Here is a 21,243-nt window from a genome sequence, read left to right as displayed (position 1 = left end):
TCACCTCCCTGTTCCCCAATCCACCCCAGGTCCTTCTCTCCTTTTGAGAGGTCTAAGATGTCTTTTCTTTATTAGTCAGTAGGTCAGCCAGCATAGAGTAGCTTTATGTAATGGATAGGGTACCAGACTTGGAGTCGTCTTCCTGAATTCAAATTTTGGCCTCAGACACTTCCTAGCTATGTGAACCTGGGCAAAACACTTACCTTTGTTTGCCTCAGTTTCCTCATCTGTGAAATGAACATAACAGTACCTACTTCCCAAGGTTATTGTGAAGACCAAGTGAGATTATTGAGAAGCCACAGGTGACATAGCACCTGGCACATAGTAAGTACCATATAGATAAAAATATAGCATAAATAAATAAAAAGTAAATATAATATATATGAAAATAGTATAAATAAATAAAAATTAAAATAATATATGTTAGCTATTATCATAAAGATATAACCAGAATAAATTGGAGATAATCAACAAAGGGAAAGAATTAGAATTAAGAAGAAAATCTTCCTATGGAAAGTGGGATTTTAGCTGAAAATTAAAGGAAGCCTTGAAGCAAAAACGCAAGAGAAACTCAGATATGGAGTGTAAACTCAGGAAGAGGCCCAGACTCAGCCTCCAGTGGAGCATTTCAGGACTAATTGTAATGCAGAAATAAGCAGAAGGAGGTTGATTCTGCTTCCAGCTGCCTGAAGCCCTCGGCCTCTGAGCTCTGACTCACACTCCCCTCTGGGCTGGCCGCTATTTTCTATGTTCTGCTTTCATCTTCCTCTGCAGTAAGTGCTTAGTGAATGACAATTCCCAGAAAGATTGCGGTTTCTTCTTATAAATGAATCAAAAGGGATACTTGAGTGCTGGGGAAAATGTAAAAGTCCTTTCCTCTGAATGATGGTTTTTCTCCAGTGGAAACAAAGGAAGCCAATCCACAAATTCAATAAATTTTAAAAGTATTTATTAACTTCTCTAGAGCTTCATTTCCTCGTCTGTAAAATGGGGGAGGGGAGGAAGTTTAACTACATGGTCTCTGAAGTCCTTTTCCACCCCAGGGAGAGCTGCCAATCTTTCCCTCCTCTGAGAGGAATACACGGCTTTCTCCCCTCTCCTTCCAGGGGAGCAATTCTGGATAATTTGAAAAGCCCTGCCTAGCTGTCCAAGTGTAACCATGGATATGGAAGATGATCTGAGAAAGAAGAATGAGCTTCTCTCCTGTATCTCTGTCTCTGTCTCTCCCTCCCTCCTCCTCCTCCTCCTTCATCTTCTCTCTCTCTCTCTCTCTCTCTCTCTCTCTCTCTCTCTCTCTCTCTCTCTCTCTCTCTCTCTGTCTCTCTCTCTCTCTCCTCCCTCCCTCCCTCCCTTTCTTTCTCTCTGGATCTGTCTTTTCCCCCTCCTCTCTGCATGTCTCTTTCTCTTCTCTCTTCCCTCTCTCCCCTTTTCTTTCTCCCTCCATTTCTTTGTCTTCCTCTCTCTCCCTTTTTCCCTTCCTCTGTCTCTCTTCCTTTCTCTATTTGTCTCCCTCCCTCTCTCCCTCTATCTCTGTCCCTTCTCTCTCTCTCTCCCTCTCTCTCTTTGTCTCTGTCTTTCTAATCCTTAAGTCTCCTAGACCCCATGGGAAGTATTGCTATACATATAGAGACCCGATATTAAGGCAATGGGTGGGATAGATTCGAGGATATGCTGGTAAATGTTTAATCAATGACTTTCAAAAACAATATACTTATGGCATACCTTTAAGTTTATCTGCATTATTGCTTATTTGTCTGTCATTTTCTTAAGTTTAGACAATTTAAAAAAAAACAATAAACCAAGTTCTATTTTTTGATATTTTCTGATTTCTGAGGTCTATTCACACTGTAACTTTCACATCTGGCTCTCTGATCCTCAGGAATCCTATGACCAGTCCAGTAAGATCCTAGATAGCATACCACTAAGAAGCCACTGTGGGCATACATGGGATTGGAGAGTGAAAGAGAGAACCATTTATTTTTAAATTTTTTAAATTAAAGCTTTTTATTTTCAAAACATATGCATAGATAATTTTCAACATTCATCCTTGCAAAACCTTGTGTTCCAAATTCTCTCCCTTAGACAGCAATTAATGCAATATATGTTAAACATGTGCAATTCTTCCATTCATATTTCCACAATTATCATAGTGCACAAGAAAAATCAAATCAAAAAGGGAAAAAATGAGAAAGAAAATAAAATACAAGTAAACAAACAACAAAAAGAGTAAGAATGCTATGTTGTGATCCACATTTAGGTCTCACTTTCCTCTCCCTGGGTACAGATGGCTTTCTTCATCACAAGGCCTTTGGAACTGGCCTGAATCATCTCATTGGAGATTTATTTATAAGATTCCAGGGGCAATGGTTTCTCTGGTACCCCTGGGGACATATTTTATATGTAAAGCCTGGTGCTAGGGAAATTACAGATAAAAAAAGGTTTCCAAAAAGGGGACACTGGCCTGTAGGTTCACTTTAAGTATGTATTCTCTTAAGCCAGGCAGATAGCAGAGAATTCTCCCTCTTGGATACAGTTACTAGAGAAATTAGTCCCCTGGAAAAGGGAACAAGCTTTATCTACTGGCAGAAGTGATAAAGTCCAGAAAGTTAGATCAGTTGGTTAGTTGATTGTTGATCTTTCTTCTGAAAAAGGACCAAGATGACATCACTATGTTAGTATCAAGGATCAGCGTGTCCAACTGTGGCTGATCAATGGTCAATGATCAGTGTAGCCAGTACAAGCTTAGAAAGGTCAAATCAAATTGGGCTCACATGAATATTTGGCATGGAAATGGCTCTGACTTTGCGCCTCTCGTGTTTATTTTGAGCTCCTGCCATTCTGCTTTGCTCCCAGAGCCTAGCACCTTCCATGCTAGATGGTCTTTTATCAGTGTCTCCATGTCACCCAATCAGTTCCAAAGTTCTTCAGAGAGACCTGAGAGTGTCGTTGCATCATTTCTTCTGATCTCCATGTGAGCATTTCCCTTGTATAAGTACTCTGTAAAAAATAATCCTTCAAGCAAATGTCCATTTGATATTCCTTTTGTTCCTCCAGATGAATTTTGTTATTTTTTCTAGGTCAGTAAAATAGTTTCTTGGGAGTTTGATTGGTATAGCACTAAATAAATAGATTAGTTTCTCGATTTTTATCTTTCATTTTTATTATATAATGTCATCTTTATTATATTCGCTCGACCTATACCATTTGATATTCCAAACAACATGGCCAGTCCATCAAAGTTGTGCTCTCTATGGTAGAGTTTGAATGATTGGTAGATGAGCTCCAGAAAGGACCTCAGTGACCAGCACTTTATCTTGTCAAATGATCTTCAGAATTTAAAACAATAGAAACAATGGGAATGATACAGTTTCCTAAAATGGCGTTGGTAGACTGTCCAGATTTCACAAGCACACAGAAATGAGATCACCACAATGACTCTGCAGACTATCAGTTTGATAGTCAGAATAAAACCTCTTTTCACACATTTTCTTTCAGAGACTCCCAAACATTGAGCTATCTCTGGCAGTGTATCAACCTCATGTACCTATGAGTACATATCTGAAAAGTATGCTGTTAATGTATTCTAATTCAATTAATTTCACATTATTTATTTAATCCAGCTAATTTCAAATTATTTCAACTTAATTAATAAATAAAATAATTAACAAATTAACAAATAAATTAATTAATCTCCAGGTTTTTTTTTAAACTGATATTAGGAATCAATATACTCATTTATTTGCAAAAAAAAAAAAAGAAAAGAAAAAAATTGACTATGACTCTTTCCACTCCTTTCTGACCTCAAAATGAATTCTTTAAATTTTACGTTTTTTCCATTCTGGTTCATTCTTTGTTTCTTCATCTTCAGATTCCACTTCTGCAAAAATAATTTTAGGCTGAGTCTTGGAATATGCTGGAGCAACCCAGTATGGGTTATCCTCAGCTTCCTTTGCGTGCCGTAAAATGGCTTCCCGGGGGTTGCTATCATCAGTCTTATCCAGAGCAATGTTTTTCACTATGTATGATGACAAGGTTCCTCCATGGGTTCCAACTCTACCACCGCGACCTGGGCCTGCTACTGGAGGTTCAGGTTTATGAGACTTAAGAGGATCTAATCTATCTTTTTCCAACTGTTTCCTTGTACTTCGTTGCCGTGGTTCACGGAACATAGGGAGTGCATGAGGAGTTATGATGTAGTCCTGGGTTAAAATCTCAGCTTGTCTAGTCTTCCGTTTGTTTTTAACTACACATAATTTTGCTCCCCTCTGACTCTTGTCGGGATCATAATACACTTTAGCCAATCCATTTCCGGTTCCAACCATGATCTGATTTATCTTGGGATGCCACAGACAGCGTACCACACTTGCATCGGTGACATCTATTTCATATACTTTATGGAACGTCTGACGCTCAAAAAAGACAAGCCTGCCATTGCCACCTCCCTTCTTAACAGATGTTCCAGTGACCAAAAGCTTATCATCTGGACTGAAGCAGCAATCGGTCATTGAGAAGAAGGTAGGAAGATCTGAAGCAAAAAAAAGGGGTTTCTTAAATTGTCGGATGTCCCACAGCTTTAAAGTATCATCCCCTCCCCGAGAGGCAAGGACAGTGCCATCATAGGAAAATGTCACACAGGAAGTATCTGTACCGGGATCATGAGCTTGCCTGCAGTGGAACTTGGTATGAACACTCATATTTCTGTCCCAGATCTGGATGCTTCCATCCTGGCAGCCAGCTGCAATGAGCTTCCCATCTCTACTGTAGGTACAAGCGGTTGGAATTACTTTTCTTCCCTGAAGTGTTCTTGGTTTAAACACACTTTTGTGTCTCTTATCATTGTTCACATCCCAGGTTCTCACAGTCCCATCGTTTGAACAAGTCAAAAATTCTTCCTTTATCTTGGGATGCCAGCAACCACCATTAAGCATTGCTGTGTGACCCTTGGTGTTGGCCATGTCCACGATATACTGGTCTCCTTTGACACATTCCATTACTAGGAAGCCATCTCTGTCCAGCACTTTGGCCTGAGAGTTTCCAGACACCACAAGAATCATATCTCCTGTGCTGCTGTATTGTAGTGATTTAATCTGATGGCAATCACAAGGTTGAAGAGATCGGAAAGCTTGAAGGGAAGCATCCATCCCTGCAAAATCCCAAAATTTAACATTATAATCAAATCCTCCTGTTACCAAACGGGCACCAGAAGGGTCCAGACCTAAAGCAGAAACTGTTTTACTGCCATGTTGCAGAGTGATTTCATGAGAATCAGGAATTTTTTTGACAGGGTTAATTTCATCATCGTCATCATCGTCATCATCATCACTATTCTGGTATCCAGGTGGGAGAGGGGGACCTATGAGTTCATCTGTATCTTCAGATTGTATGTGAGTGGTTTGGGGGGGCAAAGGAGGCCCAATTAATTCTTCATCTGAACCATCTTCCCTTCCACTGCTTTCTGTGTCACTGGAAGCTGAGGTAGAAGGATGTCTGGTTAAACTTGAGCCTGAAGGTATTGACTCATCTTCACGTTGCCTTCTTAATTCTCTCTCTCTTTGCAGTTCTTCCTCTTTCTCTCTGGCTTCCAAAACTTTTCTACTTCTTTCCACAGCTGTTCTTCGCGTTTGCTCAAACATGGCTTCCAAGTCAAATGTCCTTGCTTTCTTTCCAAATCCGGTGAAACCCATGGTGGAAGCCAACTCTGGATCGGCAGTCGGCGCGTCTGTGCCTGTGGAAGGGAGGGAGAATGGAACTTTGTTAGGACACATCTGTCAATCCCAGGCCGTCCCTGCTCCCTGCCCTGAATCTCCAGTTCTTAATCTCCTGACAGAATCCTGGCTCTGTCAATCTTTGGAACTGACTGACTCCACTGACTCAGCTCCTTTTTATGCTCTTTTAGAGGTGTGAACTCAAAAGTTGACTCCCTCCAAGAGTGGGATTATGGGAGGTATAACTTGTGAATCTCCCGGACTTGAGAACTCTAATGTGTGATCTCTAATGTATAAAATTTCTTAAAGGTGTGAACTCTAATGTGTGAACCGATTACCTAAGCATTGTTTCTATCAACTCTAGTGAGTTAACACTAGGATTCTAACAACTTCCTTCCTCCCCAAGCAATCTGAAATAGGTTAAATATGTGCAATTCTTTTAAACACATTTCTCATATTTCTCACCTTGTGCAAGAAAAATCAGACCAAAGGGAGAAAATCCATGAGAAAGAACAAAGAAACAAATAAAAAAGGTGAAAATACTAGGCTTCAATCCATATTTAGTCTCCATAGTTCTCTCTCTCGATGCAGATAGCATTTTCCAAAACCATACCAATCAGTCATTTTAATAGCTAGGCCAGGTCATTACAGCTCCAAAATGGCTGAGAGATTCCATAGGAATCAACACTGGGACTCAGAACTTTTTCAGTCAGTTAAAAGAGTGAAGATTGTCTGTCTTTGCCCAACTTGCTTCCCAAACCCCCAAAACAGGATAAGCTCTTTGGGACTTCCCTTTCTCCCTCACATTTACTCCTTAATATTCAATACCATCTTTGTTTCTTTCTGTCTCTCCATATCTCTCTTTTCTCCTCTTCCCTTTCTCTTTTTTTCTTTCTCCCTTTCTATCTCTCTTTGTCTCCCTTTGTCTGTCTGTCTGTGTATCTCTCCTTTCTCTGTTTTTCTCTGTCTATCTCTCTCCTTGTCTCTCTGTCTCTCTGTCTCTGTCTTTTTCTCTCTCTCTACCAGACTCAAGTCTTCCCAATTACAAGTCCACTGTTCAATCTTCTGTAACACATAACTATTCAACAGCTTCTGTAACAGCAAAAGGTGACAATAATTATTAAATGCAATCTGTTGCATACAATTGGTTGCTAGGTGACACGATGGATAGAGCACTGGCCTTGCAGGATGACTTGTCTCTGTGAGTTTAAATTTGGTCTCAGACTCTTACTAGTTCTGTGAGACTGGGCAAGTCACTTAATCCTGTCTCCCTCAGTTTCCTTGTCTGTAAAATGAGCTGGAGAAGGGAATTGAAAATCAGTCCAGCTTCTTTGCCAAGAAAACCCCAAATGGGATCATGAAGATTCAGACACGACTGAAATAACTGAAAATTGTTTGATGATACTGACAATTATGTCATTTGAGCATCACAAAAGTCCTGTGAAGTAATTATGACAGATATCCTTATCATTCCTGTTTTATCAATGAGGAACCTAAGGCACAGAGAGAAGGACATAATGGGAATGTTCTCTTTCAAAAGATTTTTGGGGTGCTAAAAGGGAAGGTGGTTTAGTGGATAGAGAGCTAGCCTTGATTTCAGGATAATCCGGGTTTAAGTCCCACTTCTAACACTATTAACTGTGCTACAAGTCAATTAACTTCTCTTAGTTCTCTAGGCAATTCTCTCTCTTTTTAAATTTAGATTCTTTTTTTATGTTAAATCCTATATATATATATATACACATACATATTTATACAATTATTGTGCCGCATAAGAAAAAAAGAGAAGCAAAATAAAATGCAAGCTAACAACTGAAAGAATGAAAATGCTATGTTGTGGTCCACACTCAGTTACCACTGTCCTCTCTCTGGATGTATATGGCTCTCTTCATCACTGAACATTTGGAATTGGTTTGAATCATCTCATTGTTGAAGAGAACTAGGCAACTCTCTTAAGACTAAAAGGTGCAGACTATTGGTGGAGTTGTCAACTGATCCAACCATTTTGGAGAGCAGTTTGGAACTACGTGTAAAGGGCTAAAAATTTGCACATACTCTTTAATCCAGCAATATCTCTACTAGGACTATATCATAAAGATATCATAAGAAAGCAGTTCTTTTTGTAGTGGCAAATAATCGGAAATTAGGGAATGCCCATCAATTACGGAATGGCTGAATAACTTATGGCATATAAATATAATAGAATACTATTGTTTTATAAGAAATGATAAGCAGGCAGATTTCAGAAAAGCCTGGAAAGACTCACAGGAACTGATGTTGAGTGAAATGAGCAGAACCAGGAGAACATTGTACACAGTGGCAGCAACATTGTATAATGATCAACTATGATAGACTTTATTCTTCTCAGCAATTCCAATAGATTTGTGATGGGAAATGCCATCTACAATCAGAGAAAGAACTATGGAAACTGAATACAGATCAAAGCATATTATTTTCACTTTTTTGTTTGTTTATTTGTTCTTTCTCGTGATTTTTTCCCTTTTGTTCTGATTCTTCTTTCACAACGTGACTAATATGGAAATATGTTTTAAATGATTGTACACATATAACCTATATCAGATTGCTTCCTGTCTTGGGGAAGAGGAAGGGAAAAGAAGGAGGAATAAAAATCTGGAATTCACAATCTTACAAAAATGAATGTTGATAGTTATCTTTATATGTAATTGGAAAAATCTACTAAATGTAGTAAATAAATTAAAAAATGAATAAAAAGAAGCTGGACTCTAGGCAGCTCTCTCATGACTATACGGTACGGAGAGGGTGTGGTCCTCAGCAGAAGGAGTTTCCCTATTCTGTTGTTTTCAGATATAGTCCCTAATATAATCCTCATTGAATGTCTGCTATAGATATGGCACTTCACTAGATCTTGAGGATTCAGAAGGGTGTTGATCTCCATCCTAGAAGGATTTAGCTGAGTGTGAAGAAACCTGGATCAAATACTTATCAGACAAGTGGTTATGAATAACTTATTTAACTTCTCTGAGACTCAGGCACCTCATCCATTAAACCTACTTCATAGACCTATTATAAAGACGCAATTAGTACATCAACTGAGAGATGCCTGGACAAAATTTTAACACCCTAAAGTAGAATTGTTCTGTAAGAAATGATAAAGAGCGATCTGAAAAGGTTAAACTGATACAGAATGAAATAAGCAGGACCAGAAGAACAATTTTTTTGTTGACCACCATGATAATGTAAAGGAAAACAATTGTGAAATATTTCTCTGCCAGACGGGGAATGGTAGATGCCTTAAATTATGTTCATTATTCATTTTGGGAGTGGGGAAAATATGAACCACAGGGTTTCATTGGGAGTCTTAAAGGGACTGTGAGAATCCAGGAGAAGAGAAAGAGATTTCTTTGTAAAGTCTAGCTTGGTTTTTGTTTTTGTTGTTGTTTTTCTTGAGAAGAGGTTATGGATCATTCTGAGAACCTTGTGTATTTCCTACTATCTCCTCCTCTTCTGTGGCATGAAATAAAAACTGTGCTCTATTAAAAAAAGAGAAAAGACTTCAGAATTCTGAATGATGCAGTGCCCATTTCCACCCTGCATCTGTGGCCCAGTATTATCCAGACCAGGTTAAGTCTAAGAGGATAGGGACTAGATCTATGAATTCACAGGAAAAGGGAATTAATTCCCAGAAGACAGAAAACTCCCTCTTCTGATACAGTTCTTGCATCTTCTCTTCAACTTAAGAGTCTTAGAAAGTTGTCTAAGCCCCTAAAAGATTTATTGTTTTGCCCAGGGTCATACAGCCAAAAAATGTGAGAAGTCAGACTTGAATTTGTATCTCTCTCCTTACAATGCTAACTCTTTATCTATCAGGCCATGTTGATTTGAGAGACAACAACTGTGAGTAGTTACTTGGCCCAGAACCCTGAGTTGAGGGATGAGAGATAGCCTAATAGCAATGGGGGGTCCCAGTCTGAAAGCGAGGTTTTGGGCAAAAATGGGTTTATTTCACCGAGAAACTATTTCTCTCAGTAGGCCACTTCCTGGTTAGGAAGATAGTTGGGTACTGTGTCTTATTTTTTATTTAGCCTTCTATGGTTTGGGGCTAGGGAGCAATTAGGGACTAATTTCCAAATCAATAAGGGATGGTGACTGTTTCCCAGATCAAAGTGATTGCCAGATCAATTGGAGATGGGAGTTTCCTGTGGGAACCTGGTAGGAGGTTGAAAGGAAGAAGTGCAAATTCACTTTATGGAATCTAACAGGTCCCAGATTATACTTCACTGGGAACAGTGAGTCACACACTGATCGTAAGGACCAAGGTTTATTTATTTAAATGATCTTGGGATTACCCAAAATGCTAGGCAAGGAAGAGAATTTGCAAACGGTATCATTAACTTTCACTTTTTTCACTCTCTACAACTACTTTTCTTCACTTCATTGCTCTAGGCTCATTTAATTAACTTATGCAAATTAGCAGGTGTTCTTTATTGAAGGGCCCCAGAGAAAGTGAAGATAAGATCAGAGATCTAGCAGAATTAGAGGTCATGAGCTCAATTTCTAATTTTAATGAGAAAAAAACTGATTCCTGCAAAAAATATAAGGTCACAGAGCTAGGTAATACAATAGAGTGCTGTTCCTCAAGCCAAGAAGTCTTGAGTTCAAACACTCATTAGTTGTGTGACCCTAAGCAAGTCACTTAATTTCTATCTGCCTCAGTTTCCTCAAATGTAAAAAGGGGATAATAATTGCACCTATCTCCCAAGGGTTTTGTAAGATTCAAATAAAAAAAAAAAGATTTATACAGTGCTTGGCACGTAATAAGTTCTTGTTCCCTTAAAACTCCAGTCTTACTAAATCCATTTCAAAGACTCAGATACACTGTGCTAGTATCTGCATCCATAACTGGCTGAGCCATCACCAGTCATCCTGAATTATGTTCTCTTATGGAGGAGAAACTGAGGCTGATGACTCTGTACAGCTCTGACTCACTTAAATCCAATTCACTTGCAAGTCAAGATATCATCCTCCTGAAGCCATTGGTCCAAACAATATCCACACCTGACATGGTAGTACTGTGGCTATATTATTATTTCTTTTTGGTTTTTTAGAGAGAAGTTTTTGCCTTTCACCTGCTAAGATTCTCTGAATTAAGTTCAATCACAAGGGCTTTACTCCCTTGATAGAAGATTCAAAGCAAAGTATGGTAGCAAAGATGGAATCTCATAAAATACTTTCTTAAAGTCAAATCAAGTCAACAAGCATTTATTAAGCATGCACTATGTGCTAGGCATTGTATACTAGAGATACAAAGGCAAAAAAAATTTTCTGCTCTCAAATTAGTTAGAATTTAATGATGGAGAAAATATTCCAAGAACTGTCTATAAACAACATATATGGGGCAGCCTGATATGGCTGATTTAGGGGATACTGAAGTATTTATTCAGTGTTATCTAGTTTTTTTCAGGGGAATTCTCATGCAGAAGTCTATTGCTGTTATGATTTAATAATTTTCAAGCATTCCCAGCTTTCTGTGACCCCATTTGGAGTTTTCTTGGTAAACATACTTGAATGGTTTTTCATTTCTTCTCTATCTCATTTTATAGATGAGGAAACTGAGGTAAAAAGGATTAAGTGACTTGCCCAGGAGCACACAAATAGTAAGTTTCTGAGATCAGATTTGAACTCAGGAAGGTGAGTTTTCCTGGCTCCAAGCTCAGTATTTTATTCACTGAGCCATCATATATCATTCTAGAACACATTAAATAAGACTGAGAGCTTGCATTCTTTGCTGTTTTAAACCAAAACATTTGACAAACTTATAATCATAAGTTAAGATGATTGAAAACTTCATTTTCTCCTGCAATTTATTTCTGCCATGATATTTTGCTCATAAAAGGTACTTAAAATGTATTTGGATTCAATTTGACTGATCCATCCCATAATTCTAAGTCTAATTAGATAGCATTTGTGAATTTCTGGGGTGAAAAACAAAAACCATCAATAGCTGGCCAACCTTCTGTTGATGTACTTTTACCTAGTCTGATCCTGTGGTCTGATCTAATACTTAGTAGCTTTCCTGATTGGTAAGACCTACTGGAGCTTGTACTCTGATGGAATAATAATTAAGAACCCAGGGTCACTTCCACAACATAAAGAGACATAAAAGGTGCCTTTGCATAGCCAGTAATATGTGGCACTTTTCAAGATTTAAATTTCATTAAAGGAATCAACAACCTGAATAACAATGCCCTGGTAAAGAATAATTTCTATTGATGAGCTGAGCCATGTGTCTCATCACTGATATTTGGGGGAATTTTTAGGTGATATGTTAGGAATTCACTTTTTATACAGATTTTTACAATAAATAATATTTAATATACATTTATTATTTGCCTGTAAATCCAGTATTTCCAGTATTAGAAAAGATTTTGTTAGTCAAGGGGAAAAAGCAAGATATACACAAATATAGCCATATATGTGTGTCATGCAAATTGCTTCATCTTTGAGATCTTGAAGGGATTTTTGTCTTTTTGATACCTTTTCTTGGTTTTCTTTTAAGATTGGATCAGACAGATGATTTCACTGGCAGTTCTTGGAGTAGAAACTCTCACAAAACAGATTGCTACCAACTTTGCAATTTAAAGTGTCACCTGTGGCACCAAGAGGCAATTAGTTTAAAATTGAGGGTTAAGTTAATTGCCCACAGTCACCTCTGGGTGGGTCTGGAACCCATATATTTATGGACAAATCTATTTCTATTGTCACACTATCCAAGTGGCTTCTCATTTTAGATAAATTCTTCGATAGTAAATTTAGGCCATGTGAGCATAAGCATCAAGATAAGCTTCAGGGAGATGGAATCAGAAAGACTGGATTCAAATTCTACCAATAAAGCAGCTAGGTAGTGCAATGGATAGTGTCAAACATGGAGTCAGGAGGACCTGAGTTCAAATCCAACCTCAGACATTTTATTAGTTGTCACCCGGGGTAAGTCATTTGTTTGCCTCAGTTTCCTTATCTATAAAATGGAAATAAGAAAAGCATCTATCTCCCAGTTTGTAGTGAGAATCAAATGCGATCATTGAAAAGCACTTGGTACAGTGCCTGAAACATTGCTGTTGTTCCGTCATGTCTGCCTCTCCTTGACTCCATTTGGGGTTTTCTTGGCAAAGTTAGTGGAGTGATTGGCCATTTCCTTCTCCAGCCTATTTTACAGATGAGGAAACTGAGGCAAACAGGGTTAAGTGATTTGTCCAGGATAACACAGCTAGTAAAGTGTCTGAAGCTGAATTTGAACTCAGATGAAGGATATAAGTCTTCTTGTTCTATGCATTACGGTGCCCCCAGCTGCCCGGAGTAAATACTATATAAAATATTGACTATTATCATTGTTCCTTTGACATTTTTTAGCCATGTGACTCTGGGTAAATCAATCAACCACTTTTTGGGTCATCATACCTACGCCTGAAGACCACCAGAGAAAGAAGGGGAACTCACCACTTTGACATAGCTCCATTTTCAAATAGAAGGTCATGGATGTGGAGGTTACAGAGATCTCAGAAGACATTTGGTCCAACCCCTTCATGTTATAAATGAGAAAATTATGGCCTAGAGAGGTCACATAGTTGACACAAGTCTGAGGCAGGTTTTGAACCCAGGTCTCTGGGCAGCTAATTATTACAGTGAATTGATCACTGGGCTTGAAATCAAGAAGATTCATCTTCATGAGTTCAAATCTGGCCTCAGGCACTTACTAGCTTGTGTTCTTGGGCAAATTACTTAATCTCAGTTTTCTCTCCTATAAAATGCACTGGGGAAGGAAATGGCAAACCACTTCAATGTCTCTGCCAAGAAAACCCCAAATGGGATCAAGAAGAATTGGACATGACTGATCAACAACAGTTCCCTGACTCCAAATACAGTAATCTATTCACCACTCTGACAGCTCTATTTTGTTTAACTTTAAAATGCTTTAGTGGAGCTTCCCCCCTCCCTTTTTAATATCAGTCACTTCCCATTGACTCCCCTTGCCATTCCCTCTCCTTGTACCAAATTAAATCAGAAAGCTCCAATAACTAAGATGTCTTTTAAAAAAAAATTATTTTTTTTTGTTGGGGTAGCGAGGTAGTGCAGTGGATAGAGCACCAGCCCTGAAGTCAGGAGGACCTGAGTTCAAATGTGGCCTCAGACACTTAACACATCCTAGTTGTGTGATCCTGAGCAAGTCACTTAACCCCAATTGCATCAGCAAAAAAAAAATATATATATATATATTGCTGATTATTATACATATATATGATACACACACACACACACACACACATATATATATATTAACACTTTTTGTTTTCAAAACACATGCATGGATAATTTTCACATTCACCCTTGCAAAACCTTGTGTTCCAAAACTTTTCCCTCCCTTCTCTTCATCCCCTCCTCTAGATGGCAAGTCATCCAATATATGTTAAACATGTACAATTCTTCTATATATATTTCCACAATTATTGTATTGCATAAAAGATATAAGATGTCTTTTCTTACATGAAGCCTCTGCAGCCTCCACCCATTGATCCTAATTCCATCTTCTGGCATAGAATAAAACAAGTATAAACCCTCTTCTAGATGACAGTCCTTCACATACTTGAAGTTAATTTTCACATCCATCCTTAAATCCTCTCTTTTCCTGAACTTTTCCTTTAGTATTTTATTGAAGCTTACTTTTATAATACTGTCATTCCCCAAAACCATTCTTCACTGGCAAAATGACACATTGATCTTGCCTAAGACAATATGCCTTATTTGACATCTGTAGTCTACCACCTCCCAGCTAGAAGAGAAAAGTAAATTTCATCAAGTCATCTGGAGTCAAATTGGTCAACACATTGATCTGAGAAGTTACTGGATGGACGGGACTGTTTCAAAATTGTACACTCACTCCTTATCAGCCTAGAATGGTGATTGGCCCACAGTAAATGCTTAATTAATTTTCTTGATCGATGAATGTCTCTTCTGTGTTGTTTGCCTATACCATACTATAGTTATTGCATCTGTTGTTTTCTTGATCATGTTTTCTTCACCACCCACCTGGCAAGCCCTGATCCTTTTCTTCCCAAATTGCCATCAAATTTTATCCCTCTTCATTTTCCTTCCCTTGCGGTTCTGCTAATCCCTATGCAATCCTTCAATAATGAGCCCTAATTTCAAGTGATGGCATTATTTTAAAATGACTCATTGCAGCTATTTTATATGTCTTTATAGTGAAGAAATATTTATTAGCCCTCAATCTAATAAAAAAAAATATTAACCTTTGTTCTCTGTTAATCACAGACTTCCTTTCTTTTGAATCCTGAATGTAATTCAAATCTGTTTCTGTGAATGAGAGAAAAGGACCCTCTTCTGTCTTTCCCTTTCCTCTTTAAGAAGGAGCTTTTCTAAAGTATTGGGTCTGGTAACATCACAAAAATAATCATCAGGTTGTTTTTGCAAAATCATTAATCAGTTCTGTATATTTAATCACTTGTGTAGCAACAAGGAGACATTTTAAAAGATTGCTTTGTTAATATTTCAACAATCTTTAATGAGCTTATTAATTGTGCACCTCTGTGGAGAAGGTGAAATTTCCATTTTTTGCCAAGAATTTCCTGAAGCATTTATAGTATCTATATGTGAGGAGCTCAAAATCTTGATTTTTTAAATTTTTATTTCATCATTCCTGGGTTTACATCTTGGCTCGGCCACTTATCTCCCTTCCTCTTTCTGGGCCTTAGTTTCTTGCCTTCTAAAATTAAGAGGTTGGACTTGTAATTTCTAAGATGTTCTTCAAGTCCAAGTCCTATGATCCAGGATACGTCTCTATATTTTTTGATTAACTATCCTTACTATCAGATGTAGCTCTCTGGTCTTACTCCCCCAAATTCAACTCATCCTGGCATGTTGAGTCTCCAGAAAAGTAACAATTTTCTCTGGTTCTAGAGATAAACCTGTAGGTGATTAGTGCTTAGTTATGAGTTAGTACTTAGTTCATGAGCCCCCACCGGTGTCTTTTTCATTAATAATCAACCAATAGGTAATAGATTAGGGCAGCTAGGTGACACAGCAGCAAGAGTAGATGCCTGAAGTGAGGAGGATTCATCTTCATGAGTTCAAATCTGGCCTCAGACACGTAGTAGCTGTGTGATCCTGGACATGCCATTTCACCCTGTTTGCCTCAGTTTCTTCATCTGTAAAATGAGTTGGGGAAGAAAACAGCAAACTGCTCCAGATTCCTACAGGGGTTTATGCAAAATAATTTGCTGGAATCTATTGGAGGAAAGTTCATTGTCTTTGACAATCTGGACCCTGATGTCTCAGAATGATTGCAAATAGCAATAGTTTCTGTTCTGGCTCCCTCCCAGACTGATTTTTTTTTTTTTTTAACTAGTAAAAGTTTACTAGTTTACTTTTAAACTAATAAAAGAGGCCATTCTTTGCCTAATTTCTTATCTAGCTTTAATCACTGAATATGTGTTGCCTCAGTTAAGCTGAGACCTGGGAAAGAACTTAATTTAAAAAGACCAAAGTCTCTCACTGCATCCAGAGCCCTCTCTAGTCAATCTTATCACCTAACCCAGGTGGCTCTGGAGGAAAAACAATTCAATTCACATTTATAAGTCATAGCATCACCTCTCTGATGACATGGTCCTTTTTCAGAAGGAAGGGCAAACAACTCAAAGCCACATACTCTTTCCCAAGGTATACAATGGTTCATTTACACCCAAATGGACCTTTAGTTACTTTTGATTATCTCTGGTTTTGCTTCTTTTGACATCTACCTTTGCTAAAGTCTAACTGGAGCACATCTTTTCACAGATAATAAAATCATAAAATTTAGATTCAGAGTTAGAAAGAAACAAATTCACACCTTGCATTTTATAGATAAGAAAACTGAGGCCCATTTTGGGAAGTGATTTACCAAGGTCACAGAGATAGTAAATGGAATTATAAAGCAAATCATTTGATTCCAAATATAGTACTCTTTCCAAACCACTTTTCAATTCTATAAAGTGTGTGGAGATATTAGGAGGCTTCATTAAGTAAACAAAACAGAATTCCATTATAAAATGCTTCCCAGTCACGTATTATATCTTGTGCAGTAATGGGGTACACTGAACAGAACAATGGACTTTTGTTCAAGATTTCTATACCATTTTCAGAAACTCAAGCTAGCAATAATCAGAGCCCAAAGACCAACAGCCTTCAGCATTACAAAGTAACCTCAATCTAAGCAGAGAATTTCAATGTGTCTAACTCTTTTTTGGAACTTAGCCCACCAGTCAATGGGGTAATAATAAAATCTTTGCCTCTAGATTTGAAAGAGAAAAAAAAAAAAAAAAAGAACTTCAGAGCGTTCTAATAATAGGGAAACCTGAACAAATTGTTTAATGAAGATCTCTCTCTGGTCATTTGGATTCCTTCAGTTATGGAATCACAAATCAAGATATAAAACTCAAGTTATTATGTCAAGGGGGGAAAGGAGAGGGAATAAGCATTTATATGGTACCTATGTGTGGCTAATCATCATTTATTAATTGCCTACTCTGTACCAAGCACTATGTTAAGTACTGGGGATTAAAAAAAAGAAGCAAAAGACAATCATTGACCAAGGAGCTCAATATAAAGAAATAGACAAGTAAACATATGTCTAAATAAACTATATACAGGAAAAATAGGAAATAATTAAAAGAGGGATAATTGTTTTTCATTATCATTAGACTCTTTACGACCCTCTTTTGGGGTTTTCTTGGCAAAGATACTGGAAGGATTTGCCATTTTCTTCTCTAGATAACATGGCGGATGCCATTTCAAATAGTTGCAGGGGTGTAAAGGTCCTGAGTTCAAGAGTGGAAAAGCACTAGAATTAAAAAGAGTTAGAGCAGGCTTTCTGAGAATTATGGGATTTCAGGTATGATTTAAAGGAAGCCAGGGAAACAAGCAAGTGAAGATGAGAAGGGAGAACATTCTGGTTTGGAGGGAGAACCAGAGAAAATGCCCAGAGCAGAGAGGTGGAATGGCTTGTTCAAGAAATAATCAGAAGGCTAGTGTCTCTAGACTGAAGATTACTTGTCAGGTGTCAGAAGACTGAAAAGGTAGGATGAGAACTATGTTACAAAGGGTTTTGAAGGCTAGAGGATTTTGTATTTGATCCTGAAGGCCATAATGAGCCATTGGAGTTCATTAAGTGGAAAAGAGTGGCCTGAGCTTCAGGAAAATTAACATGGTGACTGAAGAGAGAGTGGGAATCCGAATGCGGAGGTTTGAGGCAGGCAGACCCATTAGCAGCTCTTACAATAGTCCAGTTGTGAGGGAATGAACTAGACCAGAGCAGGGACAATGTCAGAGGAGAGAAGGGAGAATAGCATATTATGAAGATGGGTTATGGAGGGAGTGAGAGAGAGTGAAAAATCTGAGATATAAGCCTGAGTGACTGGAATTCAGACCTTCAGATCTGCCCTATCCAGCTGTCTTGGGGTAGAAGTGGGAGAAGGGGAAGCAGGGAATCCATATCTGAACCAGATGTAAGATGGAAAAACAAGAAAGAAATAACTTCTGGAAATGGAAAAGGAAACTCATGAGTGAAGGTGGAATATATATATATATAACCAGATAATCTGTTAAAAGCAAATCACATAAGTGGTATAGACTAATAATGACAGGATTTCTAAAATGGCTGTGCCATGTTAAAAACAGCCTATAAGATGTTTAGCACAATCCATGGCACATAGTAGGTATTTAATAAGTATTTGCTTATTGACTTGACTAGATTTAACTGTTAATGCTCAGTTGCTTAACTGACAGCTGCTATATTTGCTCAGTAGTAGCTTGAAATTTTATGTACAGAATTCTTATCTTTTGATTGTTCAATCTGTTCATCATCCATAATTCCTGAATTACCTTTGTCTTCCTTCATAACAGCTAGGTGATGCAATGGATAGAGCACAGTCTCTGGAATCAGAAGGACCTGAATTCAAATTCAGCTTCAGACATTTACTAGCGGTGTGACTCAGGGCAAGTCACTTAACTCTGTTTGTTTCAGTTTCCTCATCTGTTAAAAATGTGCTGGAATGATAAATGTGGAAATATGTTTAGAAAAATTGTACATTTTTAACCTATATGGGGCTACTTGCTATCTAGGGGAGGGGAATGGGAGGAAGGGGAAAAGAAAAACTTGAAGTATAAAATTTTGCAAGAGTAAATGTTGAAAACTATCTTTGCATGTTTTTTGAAAATAAAAAGCCATTATTTTATTTTTTCCATTTGAATCTTCTTTTTTGTTTGTTTTTTTTAATTAAAGCTTTTTATTTTCAAAACATATTCATAGATAATTTTTCAACATTGACCCTTAAAAAATCTTGTGTTCCAAATTTTCCCTTCCTTCCCCATACCCCCTTCTCCAGATGGCAATAATCTAATATATTAAACATGTTAAAATATATGTTAAATCCATATAATAATCTTGCTGCACAAGAAAAGTCAGATCAAAAAGAAAAAAATGAGAAAGAAAACAAAATGCAAGCAAACAACAACAAAAAGAGTGAAAATGCTATGTTGTAATCCATGCTCAGTTCCCACAGTCCTCTCTCTGGGTGTAGTTAAAAGCCATTATTTTTTAAAAATATATTTTTTAATGTGCAGGAGAAGAAAATGGCAAACCATTCTAGTATCTTTGCCTAGAAAACCCAAAATGGGATCATAAATTGTTGGACATAACCAAACACAACAATTCTGCTTAACTAGTGTTTGACTACGAAAATCCCAACCTATAAGAAAAGGCAGAGAAAGTATACTAGGATAATACTAAATGACAGTTTGTAAACTCATCAAAGAGTATCTTCTATCTTTCCTTGTATCCCCAGTTCATTCCCCAGTGCCTAGCACATAGTAGGTGCTTGATAACTATTGACTCAAAGCTCCAGGAGATGGGAGCAGATTGCAGCAGAAATAGTTAAGTCAGAGATCAGTCATAATGCCCAACTTTCCAGGTGAGAATATCAAGGAGGCAGATAATGGTCTCAACCAAAAAACATGGATAATTATAGAACATAAAAAATGCCAAAATACTCAGGTCAGAGTATCATAGGACCATATACATAAAGTTGGAAGGGACCTTAGAAATCATCAGTCTAATTAATTCATTTTACAGATGAGGAAACTAAGTAAGGCCCAGAGAAATTAAGAAATTTATCCTAGACCATCTAAAGAATAATTGGCAGAAATAGCATTTAAACTCAAATACTGAAACTAAATTCGTGCCTTTTCCCCCATTGCACAAAAATATCTCCCTGTGTACATGCTCTCTATGGATATGTCCTGGCCACATGAATTGATGGTATGTGCTCCTTCATACATATTATCTACGGTTATGTTTACACAAATGTTTCTGTTCATATGTATTCTCTATATGTGTGCTCTCTCTATTGAATAATGTGGTAACCTGTGAGGAGATAGTGCATTTGGACATGGATGGATCACTTCCTATCACTGAATTTGATATGCTATTTAATTAAATGACTTTTAAAATGTGTCCTCCACCAGTAAAATAGATAAACTACTGGCTAATTTGATTTTAAAAAAGAAAGAAGAAAACCAAATTACCAATATCAAAAATGAAAAGGGTGAATTCACCATCAATGAAAAAGAAATTAATGCAATTATTAGGAACAATTTTGCCCAATTATATGCCAATAAATCTAACAATCTAAGTTAAATGGATGAATAGTTACAAAAATATAAATTGCCTAGATTAACAGAAGGGGAAATAGAATACTTAAATAACCCTATCTTAGAAAAAGAAATTGAATAAGCCATAAATGAGGTCCCTAAGAAAAAAATCCCTAGCACTAGTTGGATTCACAAGTGAATTCTACTAAACATTTAGAGAATAATTAATTCTAATACTATGTAAATTACATGGGGAAATAGGCCAAAAAAGGAGTCTTAGCAAATTTCTTTTATGATGTAAATATGGTACTTAAACCTAAAACAGGAAAAACAAAAGCCAAAAGAAAACTATAGACTAATTTCCCTAATGAAAATTGATGGCAAAATTTTAAATAAAACACTAGTAAGGCAATTAAAGCAAAAGATCACAAAGATTATATATTATGACAAGGTGGGATTTATACAAGGAATGCTGTATTGATCCAATTATCAGGAAACTATCAATGATACAAAACCAATAAAAATCATATAATTATCTCAACAGATATAGAAAAAGCTTTTGACAAAATACAATACTCATTCCTATTAAAATGACTAGAAAGCATAGAGATAAATGGAGCTTTCCTTAAAATGATAAATTGTATTTATCTAAAACCTTCAGTAAGTATTATCTGTAAAAGGGAAAAGCTAGAAGTTTTCCCAGTAAGGTAAGGGGTAAAGCCAGGATGCCCCATATCATCACTATTATTCAATATTCTATTAGAAAAAGCAGTAAGAGGGGAGGTTTTTGGGAAGATGGCAGAGTAGCTTGGTAAATTTAAAGCTTTCCAGATTTCCCCACAAATAGAATAAGTTTGTGCCT

The 21,243-nt window shown here is 37.3% G+C and overlaps 1 protein-coding gene across 1 annotated transcript in view; it reads right to left on the bottom strand.

Moving 5' to 3' along the window:
* Positions 1-1,559: 1,559 nt before the first annotated feature.
* The window catches only part of LOC127538764 (WD repeat-containing protein 70-like), a 36,662-nt gene continuing 16,978 nt past the window's right edge, over positions 1,560-21,243 (bottom strand). The window contains exon 2 of the mRNA XM_051962504.1: positions 1,560-5,725. Coding sequence (XP_051818464.1) covers positions 3,816-5,725 — 1,910 coding nt within the window. The 3' untranslated portion in view covers positions 1,560-3,815. The remainder of the gene's footprint in view (positions 5,726-21,243) is intronic.

This window comes from Antechinus flavipes, chromosome 5, assembly GCF_016432865.1.
Source record: "Antechinus flavipes isolate AdamAnt ecotype Samford, QLD, Australia chromosome 5, AdamAnt_v2, whole genome shotgun sequence".
NCBI lineage: Eukaryota > Metazoa > Chordata > Mammalia > Dasyuromorphia > Dasyuridae > Antechinus > Antechinus flavipes.
The sequence above is the reverse complement of the archived record's forward strand: the minus strand, read 5'-3'. Positions and strand labels throughout refer to the sequence as shown.